This window comes from Cygnus atratus, chromosome 2 (assembly GCF_013377495.2).
Source record: "Cygnus atratus isolate AKBS03 ecotype Queensland, Australia chromosome 2, CAtr_DNAZoo_HiC_assembly, whole genome shotgun sequence".
In the NCBI taxonomy this organism is placed as follows: Eukaryota; Metazoa; Chordata; class Aves; order Anseriformes; family Anatidae; genus Cygnus; species Cygnus atratus.
This window is the reverse complement of record NC_066363.1, coordinates 53,932,967-53,950,489: the sequence shown is the minus strand read 5'-3', so window position 1 is coordinate 53,950,489 and position 17,523 is coordinate 53,932,967. Positions and strand designations below refer to the sequence as shown.

Sequence of the window (17,523 nt, the reverse complement as noted above, 5' to 3'; positions counted from 1 at the left end):
GCTCAGGTTAATAGTGCTTTTTGGCATGTATCTGGAGTAGGATTTAAGGTGTGATGTTAGCATTCCTTTGCATATTTTCAAACCTCCCCTGGCTAGGTTTTAGCATGGATACATTGCATATACTATGAAAATACGTCTGCTGTCACATTAGCATATACTGCCATCACACCTCAGTTCAGGGCCAGCTTATGGGTACAGATAGAGAAGTCTATCTGTCTCAGCTAGTTTGTCCTCCTCAGTGCCCATCTGTGGTACGTGTGCTGGATGAGGTGAGAATGAGCTATCTGACCACTATATGCTGCCTGAGCATCACTTCTGCTGCTGCTGTTAGCCATGACCACAATGGTCAGGGCAAGAATGCGAACAAGGTGAAAGAGGCAGTAATTATTGTTAGGGCTGGGAATGACAATGTTAGGGCAAGGAATACTTCCTTGCAGCAGAAATCACTGACACATCTCTCGAGAGATGCTGCTGGGGCTGGGGAGAGATGTAGCATGATGCTACATTGGGTCTTAAAATATAAAATAAATTGTTTCTGCAGTCAGACAACAGCCATTAGCCTGCTGATGCTTAAATTTAGTTAACGAACAGCTTTACATGCATAAATGAAACATTTTTTCAAGTCCTCCTAAGTAAGCTGTAATCCTTTCCTGCCTCTTGGGAGCATGCACTAGGCATAAACTAAGACTGATGGATTCTAAATTCATTGGATGAATTTAGGAAGCACATTAGAAAAAGGGAGGAGTAAGGAAAAAAAACCTAGGAGAAGAATTCGGGGTTGCCATCAGCTTTCTGATAATATAAATGTTTGTATATACGTCTATACGCACCTGCTGACATGAGTAATTCTTCAAATATCTCTCAAATAATTGTTTTATACTCTATTGTTATTTCCTTAGTAATCTGGCAAGGAACATCTTTAGTCTCTGGAAAACTAAAACCATTTGCCATGAATTTGGCAAACTAGGGTGCTACCAATTTTGATAAATAGTCTATAGGGGAAAAAGTGAGAAAGGGTAAGACCTGATAAGTGTAGTTTAGAAACAAACTAGTTTAACTTTTCATTTTAAAAGTGACCCTCTTTCATTTTTACAATGAGGTTTAAAATCTAGGGTCTTGAAGCTAAATTGAATAATTCCTTATCCAACCCATATGATCTTTTTTCATTTATCTGATGCAGACCCTGAAGTGAAAAGTCCATTATTCAGTCAGCTCCAAAGGGTGTTAGCTTGAGAAGCCAGAACAGGGAACAGAGGTGGCAGGGCACAGTGGAAGGAGTGATAAGCTCAGTACTAGCTGTTGGTTGACATTACAAAGATTGTTTTTGTCAAGGGAAGAGGTGGAAATATCCTCTCTCCTTTTCTATTGTTTGTTCTTTAAAGAAAGCCAAATTTCACAGTGGCATTCCCAAATGATTAAAAACTATATACATCAGTCCTCACTCTCCCTCCAAGTTACCTTAAGAATCATGAGGCTGTTATCTAACAATATACTTTTTCCCCTCCAACAAGGTAACTTTTTCTCCAGCTGGAGAAATGCCTGGAACTCAAAACAGGTGCCTTAAGAAAATTTCCCGCTGCCCTGTACACATTTTGAGTTTTCTAAAGTGTGTTTTTCAAATGGAAATCTTCAAACAAAAGGGAGGCCCAGAGTCTCTGTAGACCACCAGCTATGACAAAGCTGCGATATTTCTATAAGGCAAACAAGGTGTGATGTACCGTTGTTAAACAAAAATGTCTTCTTTTGTTTATGTTGACTGAAGCTTCAGCAGTCTAATGACGTTGGAATTATAGATTTGTAGCGAAAATCTTGAAAAGGAGTATACCTTGGTTAACACTGTTAGGCAAAGAAGTAGGTACAAACATCTAAGAATGTGTCTAAGAATGCGGCCTCCAGTTACTTATCAGCAGTAATTGTACTGAATCCAAAATGCCTTGTAACACAGCCTAATAGTTTCAGATGGGAGCCCTACAGAAGGCATGCCTGCATCTTTACAAAATACTGATCCGGAGTTAGCTTGACAGCTCAAATTCCAAGTGGGCTATCTGGTAACTTCATGGGTTGAATATAAGCAATGAAAGAGTCCAGAAGTTTGCCCGCTGCTCCATCTAGTGCTTGTATCTTATAGGATCATGAAGTATCTTTTTCTTCTGAACTCTAATATCCTAGGAGAGGCATGGATATGGCAAGGAGCAGCTTAACTGCTAGGGAGCACTTCTTTTCCACTGGCTTCCTTGTTCATGAGGGCTATCTGTTAGAAAGCCTTCTCTTTTACCAGCCTCTCTTCTGCCTGCCAGCCTGCTGCAGCGAACAAGTGTTCCCAAAGGCAGGCTGAACTGCCTTTGCAAAGGGGTGATCCTTCAGGAACATTTAGGGGAAAAGGAATATGTAAAGCATGAGACATATCGATCACTAGGATTGTGGTGATGAAAGCACAGTATTTATGTCTAGACTTTTGGATACAGTTTAAGGAATTTTATATTTAATATGACTATTTTTAAACTAAAATAGCTTATTTATACCCAGTAAGTGTCAAATCATGGAATAATTAAGTCTCTTGGCAGTGTACTCAAAGGCACATGATATAGAGGATAGAAGACGGAATATCGCAGTGGTCAGAAATGTGGGGAAAACAGTTTCACACAGTGTCCACTCCAGAATTTTAAACAGTGGCAAGGAAGGTTTCTGAATATAAACTGAATTGTCAGAAATTACTTTGTCAGAATTGTCTCTGTTAGTTTTCACTTTGGCCGACTATCACTTCCCAGGCAGCTCCCAATCACAATTCAGAAGATACTCTGGATCAAGGACCACTCCCATGTACAGATGCGCACGTGTTTTGGTGAAGAGAGAATTTAATAAGATGGTTGCTGGTGTTCCTTTCCATTTGGCCCAGGCATAGTTTTCCCAAAGTGCAGATGAAGCCACAGTGTAATGCTGTGTTACTGAGAATTTTGATCCCTTGCAGTCCTAGTCTGAGAGCGTTGGCTCTGTAACTCCTACTGTAATAGTTCTTGTTTCTAGCTCTAGGCATCCAGGCAGTGTAACAGGAAAGGTGATGGCTCTCACAACCACGCGAGAGTACAACGTCAGAAAGAAATTTTTAGTGTCTTATATTACTTTCTACATTTTGCAATTCTGCAGCTGGATCTATACATTTGATTTTTAAGTATGACTCTAGTCTAAGTAGCTCATAGAGATGTCATTGCTAATAATCATCAACTTCTATATCACTAGCTGGCCTTACTATCTTCCAAAATATAAATAGGATCAAAACAAAAGGAGCAGTCATATCAGCATACTATAGTAGCCAGGCACTACGTGTTGCCACAACACACTAAATACTCTCACCTGGAACGGAGAAATTTTTCCCTATGCTGTCTTTGTGAAACTCTTTCTGAATTTATTTGTTTTATCTTCCTCATTTTCTTTCTCTCACTTTACTCTCATCCAAAACAAAAGCCATTCTTGCCCTAAAACTGCCAGAGAGGAAGAATGGACCTAGCACCTGCCAGAGATGTCAAGTATTGAGAATAAGAAATGGCCTGTTAAAGACAAAACCCTGAAGAAACAAGAGAAAACAAAGTGGAGTGGGAAAGTGCTTGTAGAGAGGAAGCCCATTCTGCTGCTTGTATATCCGTCAGGTCTTTATTTCAGAACAAATCACTCCACAAAATAAAATCCCAGGCAGAAGCGTTAATGGGGTAGCCATGAGTGAGGGCACTTGTGGGTCACGCAGCCGGGTAGGACATTCATACCCTGCTCTGTCCTCACCGTCCCCGAGATAGCCTCTATCAACTTGTTTGGAAACACATCTCCGGAGCTAGCTGCTTCATGGCAACAGGGAGGCTGGAACCGGAGCTTATGTACGCTATCTCGGCAGGAGAGCTCCATTAATATCCCTGACAAGATCTCTTTATCCTGTGCCTTCCTAATCTGCAAGACAACAGGGAAAGAGGGAATTCTCTGAGCTAAACTGAGTCCCTGCTGCGTGCGATTGTTACCGTTTTTACTTTGTAAAAGTTGTGTCTTTGTTTTATCAAATGCTTTGATTTTTTTCAAAAGGAGAAGGAGGGAAATATTTTTGTTATTCCTATTCTGGGAGGGGTTGCGCAGCAGAGACTTCTATGTCCTAAAGCATTCCAGTATCCAGCCCTCCCTCCTCATGAATCCTGCCCTCTCCATTTTCCCTCTGCCCCCAGACTTCCCCTTGTGCATTAAGACCTGGGAGTCTTCTACCAGTTGGGATTTCTTCAGTAGCTGCTTATGCAATCACTAACGTCTCTTCTCAGTAGTTGCTGGGCCAGTGCTGGGAAGAGAAATGATGGTTTCTTTTCACGAGCTGCCTGAAATTAGAACTTACTGGCTCCTCAAAGGGAAACAGCACTTCTGACAGCACTTGAAAAGCAGCCAAGTTGTTTTGAAATGTCAAATAAACGTAGAAAAAAGAAGAGAGGTTGAAGGGCCCTGATTCAGATTTTTCATTTAGATCCCTCTGTACCCTTAGTACTACACTCAGTAACTAAATGCAATGTTCTTTATATGTAGGAGGTCAGATGACATTATTTAATCGCCCTTCCTGGCATTAAGATGCCTGAATTCATGCCAAAGCATCGCTTTTTGTAGCACAATTTTACCCCCACCATGTAATAATTTGGCTTGGTCTTAGGTACATTTAAAGAGGCAGACAGCTACAGCAAAGCCTGTATAAAACTTTAAGGACTGACTTTAGTTTCATCATTCCAGGTGGCATTAGAAGTGTGCATGGAGCAAATTAGGAAACAGTGCAGCTTCACAAGAGACAGCTTCTGAGCGCTGCTGCGGCATGCTGGCTGAGCACTACAGGCTGTTTACAAAACAGAGGCTTATGCAAGATGCTACGGTTTGGATGTCGAGTTCAAACACTGCAAAATCGGAATCATCTCAGTTCCTGCCAGCTCCTCCTGTCTACTGAACACGACGGGTTTATTTCAGATTGCCCCTCTTGGTCCAGGTGTGTATTTCCTTTCTCCCTGGAGTCATAGGGTGTAGTGGTCAGCTGTGCCTTCCCTTTTGTGAGAAAGCTGTTTGCCCCAGATGTTCGCACACCACTTTGAAATGGGAGAATTTTGGTGGTCCAGCAGGAAGGATCAGTATTTTAAACATAACATTCTCCTCCAGCATATAGAGAATTGCAGTGCAGCAGGGACAAGGTAAAGACTTGTGACTCTGTATGCTGGAGGGAAAGAGAACTGGGTCAGAGAGAAGAACAGCGCCCGAGGAACATGAGGAAGGCAAGATAAAGGTACAAAATCCTATGCTAGGGGAAAAGAAACATAGCCATGGAGGGAGCAGCTCTGACCACATCAAAAAAGGAACTACAGCAGCACTCATACCTGCCCAGGAATGAACTCGCCAGACAAACACAGGTGTCAGCCTCCAAAGGACCTGACTGTGCATTCACATGAACACAAACACATGTTATTTCCTTTCCCTCAGACAGATGCAAATCCCTATCAGAGCAAAACCTGGCTGTTAGAGAAATGGCTAGTGTGGCTTCCTGTGGCAAAGAGAAAAAGCTAACTGATAATATACCCATAATTTTATTTCCCTTTAATTTCTCTTCGTGACATTCTCATTCTTCCTTGTGACTGTGTAAAGGAATCCACATCTTTCTTTTAGCTAAGTATCTTAGGAAACCGTGACTGAAAGGGCCATTCATTTCAATATTGAAATTGATTGGTACGTTTTCCTGTTCAGAAACTCTTGGGGGAAGAAAAAAAAACAAACGATGGACAAATACATAAATAAACACCTGATCTCTCCGCTGGCGATGCCGAGGCACCTGCTTAGCTCCCTTGCTCGGGGGCAGGCGACCAGCAGGCTGCAAACGCCGCCCATGGCCGTGGCGCGGGGCAGGGTGACACCTGCTGGGGAGGGAGGAGGGCGGTGAAATGGCGGCGCCTCAGGGAGAAATGGCGAGCGCCTAGCCCTCATGGCGGCGTGCGGCTGCCTCACGAGGGGAGCGGAGGGGCAGGCGCTGAGCTCTGCTCTCTGGGGACAGCGACAGGACCCGAGGGAACGGCATGGAGCTGGGACAGGGGAGGGTCAGGCTGGGTGTTAGGGAAAGGTTCTGCACCCAGAGGTGGTCGGGCGCTGGGACAGGCTCCCCAGTCACTGAGTCAGCTGGAGTTGAAGAAGCATTTGGACAATTCTGTCAGACATATGGCTTGATTTTTAGGTAGTCCTGTGTGGAGCCAGGAGTTGGACTGTATGATGCCTGTGGGTCCCATCCAACTCAGGATATTCAGTGATTCTGTGATAAGAAGGGCCAAATTTTAGTCTCTGCTGAGGCAGTGCATGGAGCCACCAACCTGCACACATGGTTCGGTTGGTCCACAAGAGCTGAGACTTGGCAAAAGGGACAAACCTGTCCACATGGCAGGCTGTGCTACCCTCTGTGCTTCCCCTGCCAGCCAGCATGCCGGCCAGCTGCCTTTCCTGCTGGAAGTCCAGTACAACCCTGGGGAAAACGCCTGGCACAGGGGCAGGCCTGGGCAGCAGGTGTGTTGCACTGGGTGGGCACGCTCACCCATTTCGGTTCCGTTTTCTTGCCCCCCTGTAGTTACTCTCATGTCATGTTGGTGTCATGACGCCAAAACCTTCCCCCACATGCATTCAATGCAGGTAGCTCATCCCTGTGACATGCAGATCAGCTGTAGCTACCTCAGAGAGACCTGGAGCAGCAGAGGAGCTGCTGGGCAGTGCAGGGCTTAGCATATGCTCCCCACAGAGCCCTGCACGCAGAGGAGTTTGACTATGTGTTGCAGCTTCCTACTCTGACCGTTTCTTTATTGTGTGAGCCGGAGGCTCCAAATGCCTCCCTGCACGTATTGCCTGAGACAAAGGATCATAGCCTCTCACAGAGACATCTGAGGGGTTTAGAGCAGAGATGTAGAGGTCCCTGAATGCCAAGGATAGGAATCATCCAGTTGCTCAGCCAGTTCAATCTTAGTTTCATGAAACGTCTTGCCCTCTGGAGAAGCTCAAGAGAAAAGTTCATCCTAGAAAAGACTCAGGATGTTACTCGTGCTGGTCTAGCAGGGTGAGCCAGACAACACAACCACTCCTGGACAAAGCATATACCAGGCTGCTTACTGCTGTGCTTCTCTGTCTGTATCACAAGGCCTTCTAGGACTTTGTGCTGCAGGGAGCTAAATCCTCACCTGGGAAATAGTAGAAGAAATGGCATTGGCTGGGGACAGACAGTAGTTTGACCTTCTGAAGCTGTGGGAAGGCTTTGGGTGACCATTAGTAATTCAGTAGCTTAGTCGTTACATTCACTACAAAAGGAGGTAAATTAGCTTGGTAGAACAGTCTGTATGGGTAATATATGCACATAGACAAGTTTTTATTCCAAGCCTGGCCAGGTAGCCTTAGCTTAAAGTACCTGAGACAAAAATCAGCAAACAGCCTGGATTAACTGTGTGGTAAGAACATATCCTTAGATCTCTTACTTCCCCCATCTATCAGATTGTTAGATAATTTCAAGTCAGGTGAGCAAAGTTCTGTTTTCTAAATATTTCTTGCTTTTTCCTCTGTATTTTTACTGTTCTTTCCAGGCAGTACAGGATAATTTTCAGCTCCATTTTTATTTGTTAAAGTGTCACTTTTTTTTTCCATAAAAACAACCAGCTTGGCCAGACCTGGAGCTAGACTAAAGTACTAGTCCCTTTCTGATGGGTTTCCTCACTCAGCTTCTTAGGTGGGATCCCAGCTGGTTAAGAGCTGAGCTCTTGCTCCTCCCCGTAGTGATTTAGCACAAGTCTAATAAGAGAAAAGGAAACAGAAAAACCTCTTTCTTCTTGAGAGTGATAGGGAGAACTACCATGAGACTGTAAAAATTAAGGGCTACCTTCTCCTGTTCTACAGTACCTGGCCTGTGATTTAAGAGAAGAGAGGTCCTGTACTGCAGCTGAACTTCATGGCTTGGAAGGTGGAAAGGAAGATGTGGTATCTGTAGCTGGAGGTAGAGAAATAAAAAAGCCAGCTTCAGAGCAGAGGTGAGCGTGGTGTGGGATTGATGAGGGAGGGAAGTGGGTACAGCCTGTGGCACAAATGGAAGTGGGGACTGGGCATATTTAGAGACAAACCAGAAGGGGGTGGCAGGGCTGGTAACAGGTAGAACACAAATGCCACCATTGTTTTACTTGCAGCTTTTGGAAGAGCTGGCTACAGTAAATGTTGTGTGCATGTTGGAGGTCGGGCATGGGGCATTCAAAAGACTGACCAACTGCATTGCTCTGTTATGAAAATAGGCATCTTCTTCCTATACATAGTGGTAACTCACGTATACACTGTATATTTCAACCAATTAATTGTTTTCTCCGTTGTATTTCCAATACTTGTTCTGTCCTTTCCTTGTAAGCACAGACATTCCTGTGGCTTGTTGTTGCCTTGCTATCTGAAGCTCTCACCTCTCTGCCAGCTGCCCTGCACAGTGAGTTAAAACTCCTTGTTCTTATGCTAGGGTCCCACCATGTTCTTCTACCCCAAATCCTTGCAGCTGTTCACTTTTTTTTTTTTCTTTTCCCCATACATGTCTGCCTTTCTGAGTGATTACAATGCATTTCCAACCTCCAGTTCTCTGCTGCCTAGGAAAAGGGGATCTTTCTATGTGGCCATCCAAGAAGTGAGCTAAATTTACTAAAGTAAATTTAATAGAACCATGGTAATGTGTATGTGCTCAAACTTAGAGACTTAAAGAGCAGACAGGCTGGTCACTAATTTATCTCTTCCTTGATTTTCTTATTTGTTTTTTCTTTCAACTAGTGTGTAAGAACTTAAAATTAGATTCAATTTCCCCAGATGAAATAGGTGGTAGCAGGGCTCAGCTGTCCCCTCGAGATAATTTGTCTACTTTTGCTCCAGGAAAAGACATTTGTAGGGAGCATAGAGGTTCCCTTTTTTCAAGACAGCTTAGATCCAGATTGTTTCATTGATGCAGTTGTAAGTTATATCAGACTCAATGGTAGAGCCCTCAGTGTAATCATTTGTGGCTTCTCCTGCAGTTATTTCCTTTATCAGTACACCAGGCTCCTCATCTAAAGGTGAGGGCTGAGGGGTGTCTGTCCCTCCATGACTTCCGCAACTTATGCAGTCCTTCTCAGTCTGTTCACCTGTAGTTTGGTGGGCAATTGCTGGAAAAAATGCAGTGTGTTGTGCTGTATTGCTCAGTTCCTCTTCTCTAATCTAAAACAAAACAGAAACCCCATTGCTTTGTAAAGAGGGATGGAAGTACATGGAAGATGGCATGAAACACATGCAATAGTTTTTTTTTTTTTTTTTTTTTAACCCAAATGTGATCAGAATACCACTCCAGTTAGCACTGAACTTAGCCAATTTATTCTGGTGTCCATAGAAGATACATCTCTTTATTACAGGAAAAACTGCTCCAGAGGCTCCTCTCCTATGCATAGTTTTAGGATAATCTTTCAGCTTTCAGAAAAAGTAAACTATCCATATGGCCTTTTGACACCTATTAGATAAATACAGGATCCACTGTGCTGCCACTGGTCAGATTTTGGTAGTACCTTGCACATAAACTGTCTGCATTAAGTCAGTTTATAAAAAGCAGAGGATTTTAGGTGGTGAAGCAAATGCTGGAGAATACATAGCAGAATCAGATGACCTGTTTTTTCTGTTCAGTAAAAATCTTCATGTCCTTCTCTGTAAAATCATCTACTTGTTTTCAAACCAAATTTTTTCTAGCCTAGCTGGTGGCTTCTTCAATGTCTCTTCCAGGGCATCTCTCTGTAGAGACATAAAAAGCTTTCAGCAGAGTGGATTTTGATGTTGGAATGACACTTTGCTCCTTACCTTCTGCTTTCTTTTCCCCTGCACAGAGGTGATGTACTCTGATACCAAAAGAAACCTGGAAATAATGTGCTAATATCCTCAGTGTTCACTCATGAGCGAGTGTTTGCAGTGAGAATTCCCATTTTCTAGTGAGTGATGCGTCTGAAGCCTGCAATGTTGCTGTATGCCCACCAGATGTGGGAATTTGGTAATGAGGCCATGGGTGTTTAGGGAAGTTACTTTACTACTAATGAAGAGATTTAAGAATGGTTTTGTTAGAGCTTCATAATCATGATACTGCTGGCCTCTACTGCATGCAAATGAGCAGCCCACTCCTAGATCTCTGCTGCTGAGGGCAGCACTTACTGCTGGAAAGGTGCGGTGATTATTTGACCATCCAAGAAGCTGAAGTCTACTGCTGTCCGTATGATAAGCAGTTTTAGTAGTGTTGAACTCAAACCAAGGACCTATGGTGAAATACTCACTGTCCTGTTTATAAGCCTCCAGAGTTACCTGCTCCCCAGACTTCTGCTGCCATAAATAACCCTAGAAGTCAGGCCTCACTGCCAGAAGTGTTAAGTGCTGCAAATAGTGTAGAGGATGACTCATTCAGTGAGATGAAGGCAGAGCATGAATCAGTAGGGAGAAACCTGATATACAAAGGAGACATTTTGGATGCAGATGACACACCAAAAAATCTGAACAAAGTAATGTTCAATCATCATAAAAAAGAAACAAAAGACTTCTTTTTTTTTCTTCCCCTTTGGGGAAAAAAAAATAAAAAGCACCACCTCTTTTCTAATGACAAAGGGCACTCTAATGAAAGCCCAAAGTGGGAAACTATCGAATACTGAGCTTGTCATTTTCTTACCCAAGATAAAAAAGTGGACTGTACAGAAAGAAATATATTGAGAATTCTTCTCTATATGTCCAAACTAAACAGGGTATTTAGCAAACAGGTTGCTTTCCGGGTTGTTCTGTATCTATATAAGCTGAGCAAATAATTTACCTTTGAGCTAAATAGTTGTGGGAGATCAAGGAACCCACATTGAAAGCTGACAGCAATGGAAAAGCTAAAATAACCTTTGTACATCTTTTGTAAATGCTAACTCATGGTAAGTGGATTAAATTCCTGTAGACTGCTCTATTTGAAACTAGCTTTGGGTCCTTTTGGTTACCTTCTAGCTTATACACATAGGTAGACTTGGAAAAAAGGTACCTGATAGATTATATGCCACAACTACTGGTAACACTAATGAATTAAGTGTCCAGTGTTTATTAAAAGCTTAATGTAAACTCATCAGGGGTGAGGATGAAACCATCACATCTGACATCAGCTAAAATCTTTTTGAAGCACTGGAAGAAAAATAGCAGTTACTTTGAAAAATAATTAAAAAAAAAAAGGACAAAACATAATAATTCAAAGAAACCTAGCCATCTATATTTTAGGTTGAAGTCTAGCTCTACTGGAAATTTTAGTAAGAGCTGCTGTTAAAATTGTAGAGGCTAGTTTATCCTGTGATGTGTACAGCTCTTCCTGGCTCAGTTAGACTGGAGCGATAAAATGTTGCTCTCAAAAGTTCTGGTCCTTTAGGGCAGTAATGTGTAGAAACAGGCATCTTAGCCTATGCTGCTCGGAGTTCCTTTGTTCAGGACGAAGTGAAGGCCAGTCAAAAGACTGAAGGCTGAAAAACTGTTTCACAGTTTTGGCAGCAGTAGGAAATCCTGAGAAGACGGGTAATGCTACCATGGCTTAAGGGATGCAAATACTTCTGTGGAATAGAACTGCAAACAGGAAGGGAAAACTCCTGCAAGGATATCTCAATCTCCAATATTACTGTAAAAACAATCTCAAACGTGGTTGTACTAGTCTCTTGTTGTGTGGTGAAGTCTGAGTGTTTTTCTTCATTGAAGCTAGTGCTGGACTGAAATTCAGCACAAAGCCATTCATGCTTATACATGGTCAATTTTAAAATTTCAGGTGTCACTTTACCCATGTGTTAATGCTCAAAATTCATAGCTGCATGTTGTAATTTGGGATATGTTAGGGTATAACTCTTTTCTACTGTGTCTGTATTCAGTACATTTAGCCCCTCTATTCATAGGTAATCTGCTGGATTTTTAGTTCTAATGTAATAAATTATTCTTACAGGAGGCAGCACAGGCCAAATTTTCTATTGCTACTAAGGGAGAGCTAACAGTTAGCACCTAGTGACAGATTTATGTTTTCACTTGTAGGCTGCCCAGCAGTGGGCCCAGCTTGAATGTAAAATATTGCTCGGAAAAGTTGGCTTTGTTAGTGAAAAAGTACAAGGCTCATTTTTTTTAAAGCTGTATTGATTTTTTTTTTAATATTAAAGAGAAAAAAACACAACCCTCCTTCCGCTGAGGGGAGGGATATAGAAACTCTCTAAGGAAAAATAGCTCAGACTGAGCTTCTGTCAATAAAATTGTGTAATTTAATACTAGACAGCTTTTTAATACAGGAGGAAAAAAGAACAGATATTCTCCTGTCTCAGAAGGGGAAAAATACAAAAACCTGCCTGCAGTATGTTACCTAAATCTAGCCGCAGAGGAGATAATCCCTTCAGGCACTCGAAAAATCTGTGGGGAAATAAGGCTACGGAGAAGCTGTACTCAGATATCCTCCAGTCCCATTTTCCAAAGTGATGGCAATAGGAGATGTGTTGTGCAGCACCAGTGGCCAGACTGCAAGGTGGCATTTGCTTGTTTAGTCCTTTATATGAAGGCTTCCATGTTACCTTAATATAAGTGGCCAAGGTTTGAGATGTGTAAATAGGTTGCCTCAAACTGCAAAGCTACTCAAAATCATCCTTGGTTAGAGCTGGAATTGTTTCTGTGTTCACTGTGTCCAAGTAGTTGTAAGATCATACTTTGGACACATCCACAAATGGCATTAAACTTCTTGCAAACTCCTTATAGACCTCCTCCCTCCTGCTGTCTGTACTTGAAACCCTATCTGTAAGAAGCAACTGACCTTTAACACAAAGCTTGACAACAAAGAATAAGCTTGAATTCGGAAGCCAGAATAAGTCTTAGGTTATTACTCGGAATAGTTTCTTAATCAAATACTTATTCTATAAAATGATTACAAAACATTTGTTTTTTTAATGGTTTCTGAGTCTGAGATCAAATGCAAATTGCAAATTTCTCAGAAATGTGAATATTTAGGATTTCCGAGTTCTTCACTTAAGTGTAAGTCCTGGAAGTGATATTTCTCCTAGTTTTGCAGGCTTGAGAAACAAGTTTATGGCTTGTAATTTCCCAGGGAGTCCTTTAATACTGTCACAGTCTCCTCTGTACCCATTTGAAACAAGCCTGGAAGCTGTAAACAGCTAAAAGAAAACTGCTGCCAACTTCTGTTGTATTAACATCCCCGTAATACAGTTCTCTGTTGTTAAACAACTTGCCAATGAAATCTTAGAGGAGGTATGCCTGGATGCTTTGCATGTGCAGAAAGTGAATCTCAGGGAGCTCACAGAAGGGTCAGAGCTCTGTAGCAGAGGTCCTGTGTTATACAATGATGCTTACCTTGTTTTCATACACCTCTTCAGTCCTGGCAGTAGTGCTTTGGCTCCTGATTATCCCCTGCATCCTCAGCTCCTCAAGAATGTCTGATGATTTTTGTCTCTCTATTTCTTGTAAGGGCCGTGATTGACTGATGAACTCACTGGTGAGCAGTGCATCTTCAAGAAGTGAAAACATTAGAATTTATTACATGTAGAGCACTTAGATCACAAAGATTTATTTGAACGCTATTTCCAGTGCCAGAGGTTTAATTGAAGAGGTTGCATACTGAGAACATCAGTGGAGAAGGCCTGCTTGAGGCTCTCTTCACAGCGTAAACATTGCAGTAAGCTTTTTAGTGGTTGGAAAAATGGAGTTCAGTTTTGCACTGTGGCCAATTACACCTGGAGGGCCGTATGCAGGAAAGCACGGAAGCATGTGCCGAAGGCTTGTCAAGGCAATTTCTAAGCATGTTCCCAAACAGGGGCCATGGAGAGCTCTTTACAATTCAAGTTCTCTAATGTTCGGTGAGCTGATTAGAGAAAGACAATGTAGGATTGATAATACAAGCCTATTCATAGGCCATCTTGTAAGGATCACCGTGCTCTTCTGTTAAACAAATGCTAATTTTCATATGCTTTCATTGTCTATGATTTTTGTCACAAAAGGACTGTGTATGATCATACTTAAATGCAACAATACAACAATTATATATTTATAAACAGCAATTAAGAATAAAAACCAAGTTATTTTGATAACCCTTCTGAGTGGCTGTTCAGTTTCCCCATATTAGATATGAATAAACAACAAATAACTTATTGCCAAGACACATCAGGTCTTTCAACCCTCAGTTGACAGTTATACCATCTGCCCAACCTCTACTGGCAGAAAATAGAGCTTTTGTATGAAGAATACTTGGACTAAATCAAAGTCAGTTATCTGACATCTGCCACTCTTTATAAGCAGAGTGGGTATGGTAACATTGGCTCTTTTATATCGGGTAGTAAAACAAAAATGCAGAACGTCTACCACCTTGTATAAGTTGACTCTGTACCTCTCCTAAAATAACCAAAAAGCACTGGGGCTCAGCTGTCAGTCAGCACATGTAGATGTCAGAAGCCAGTATACACCAAAACATACCTTGGCAAAAAAATAAAAACTCACGATGAGTAGGCAGCATTGACAAGAGATGTGAAATTGTATTGGTCTCACTAATACATGCATTCAGAAAAAAAAGATGAAGTTGATATGTCTTGGTTTTCTTGTCTTGAAACAGAAGCTTTAAGCATGATTTCAAAAACTTTGTTTAGAAGCTTCCTGTGAAGTTGTCTTTTAACAAGGAGGAAGAAAAGGAACTCTAAATGAAATGCTTTCAGAGCAAGCAAATCATTTTGTTCAATCTGAAATGAAATCCTTTCATCACGTCCTTCTGTGGCACTGGGAGTTAAGTCCTCTGTAATGAATAGCAAACACCAGTAATTATTCCTTTTTTGTTCAATTTGGAATATTTTATTGCAACCCTTCTTTATGATAAAGAGCAAACAGCCACTTTAGATATTTGATTTAGTGTTTGAAATGTAAGCTGTTTGTAGCACTTGAAAAATAGAGTTAAACTACGAAATTGGGGACTTCGTAGTCACCAAAGACTGTTGCTTTTCCATTAGTATCTCATACTACATCAGTATCCTAAGGTTAGAGAAGAGTTTGGGTTTAAATGTTCCCTTGTTCTTAAGAAATTTAGAAAAGTTCTTGGCAGATCTCTGTTTATTACTGTGACAACTTCTGGGATTTTTATTATTTTTTCTGTATAATAACTTGCCCTGAAACTTTTGGTTGTAAACTTAAGGAGTAATGTGGCATTTATTTACTGTCTACACCTGATGCTAGTCAGGAGAATTGTATTCACTATTTTGTTGTTTAAAACAAACAACCCCCTCCATGTGATGGCAGCAGACCAACAGCACTAGCGTGGGCAGTGTGCGCTCCTGGTGCGCCCTAATCCCTGTTAGTGAGGGCAACCTGTGGGGACGAGGCTGAGCGAGTTTGTTCTCTTGGTCTGCTCCAAGAGTCTGCCAAGAAAAGTGTATATCCTGCTGCCTGTGCTGGTAGTGAGGGCCGAGTCATGCTGCAGAACAAATAGGTGGTTAGGAAATACTTTCCACTACTATTGCATGGCTTTAAAGTAGTGCTAGGAGCTCAACCCTTGTGGTGTCGCAGGATGAACGTTAGTTACTGTGGATTGAAGCTGGCTGTAGCAAGACTCTCATGATGATTCATTCCTGGGTCCCTGTGGAGCTGGTGTGACCTTCAGTTACTATTTACCTGTGCTTTGCACATTGCTTCTTTTTTGAGAAGGTGTAAATCTTTCTGCAAATTCTTCAGGGGAGTCTCCTTCTCTGGCCTTGTCTTCAACTTTGCTTCCTCTCTCTGAAGTGCCCACTGGCCAAGCTGCCCCATCCCATGAGGTGACAGCCCCTGCTCTAGCAATGCTGGCACTTGTAGTCTACGAGAAAATGAAAAAAGAAATGAGAGAAGTCCTTAAGGATTCATAAACGTTTAAGGAGAAGGCAATGTCTAAAATAGTCCCAGAGATTCCACAGGTTCAAAGTGGAGTGGAAGATAGTGGTTCCTGATGCTTATCCGTGTTTTGTCACAGGTTGATGTTCATGGTGATGAAGGGTCTCTTATAGCATTTTGGAAAGGAAGCAACAACCTTAAGCCTGAATGTGTCCATAATCCGGTGTGGCTATATCGGAGTACTGTTTCAGTACTTGTAAGTGCCATCTGTATGTGGGTCAGCAGTTAGGAATTTAAACTCCGAGAGTTTTAAATTAGCACATGGTAAGGTCTTAATCTATGTACCTTCTAAACAAGAGCTTTGAATCTACAAAGAATGCAGGATTAGAGCCTAGATGTACTTTTGTCTCTTCTCTGCATGTTTGGACTTGATCCAACTCAACTATGCAAACCACACAAAGTGGTTGTGCACGTGTACCGTGGAGTATTTGCATATGTACAAGTCCCCTGCCTCATAATAACATTTTATGGCAAAACCCACCTTGCTGAAGTGTTGTAATTCCACACTGGTGTGGGAGATAAGTGCCTGTAATTGCCTCTCTCATGAGGTAAGTGACAGAGCCTGTGTAAGGCAGCTTTTCCAGTGCTATAAAATCAGGTCGTGCATGTGACCAAATGGTGGGCCTACTTCCCCTGTAGTGTAAGAGTTGGATTAAGCCAAGTGATAACCCTTCTCTTAAAGAGCTCCCTGAAAGCATCTGAGCTACGGTTACGTCAGCAAAAACATGTCTCTGGATACACACATCCTTATGCTAAGACATCTAGTAACATACTTTATAGAGAGTCTAGAAGAAGTCACTACCTGGCTTTTGGTTTCTTGGTTCTTCTCTAGCTCCTCAGAAGGCAGCTGTGCTACAGCGACCCTGTTAGAAGTATTGCAGCCCATGGCGAAACTGTGACCATCTGCTTCTCCTTGCTGCAGGTCCAGGGAGTAGAAATGCCCTCATCTCTTCCTTAGGAGCTTGGTTATTCATTATCACCATGGAGTCCAACTGTTGCCAGGGCCTGTTGCTATAATAAATAACACCACAGAAGGCTTTCTTCTTGTGTCCTGGCATACAGACGTCACCATCTTTGTCCAAGCACCCTCATCTGAAGTAGAGAGGGAGTGTGTTTCTTCTGTGCCGGCTGGGGATGTGGGTCTGAAAGCAGCAAATCTCTGCAGGTCACTGAGAGGAGTAGGGAACCTCCTGTGGGAACTCAGCTGAAGGCACTTGAGTGTCTTCAGCTTTTTTGCCTTTTTTTTTTTTTTTTAGGAACAGGATACTGTCAGGTAAAATAAGTACTCATATTGGTGTCTGGTTGGATTTCTTAAGTATTCTTCATTACCATTAGAAATTGGAAAAGATAAGCACTGGATCTGCAATTCCAAACAGCAAGGCAACCTCTAAATGAGAGTAAAAGTAGTCAGGAGACAAGGACTGGCTGTAGTTAGGGAAAATGTTTTAAATGTCCTCCAAAATCATTGTACGCTTTCTTGATTATCGCTTGCTTCTGTCCGTGTCCTTTGAGGTAGATGTTTGTAGGAGATGGGGGATTGGAGATTTGCTTCCAAGAAGTTTTATAAAAGATAGCAGAGTT

The 17,523-nt window shown here is 42.1% G+C and overlaps 1 protein-coding gene across 1 annotated transcript; it reads right to left on the bottom strand.

The window, feature by feature from the left end:
• Positions 1-8,958: 8,958 nt before the first annotated feature.
• Positions 8,959-16,828, bottom strand: STMND1 (stathmin domain containing 1). The gene is given in 6 exon segments (XM_050709253.1): positions 8,959-9,231; positions 9,671-9,732; positions 9,735-9,792; positions 13,390-13,544; positions 15,688-15,868; positions 16,745-16,828. Coding segments are annotated over 6 exon segments (813 nt in total).
• Positions 16,829-17,523: the final 695 nt, after the last annotated feature.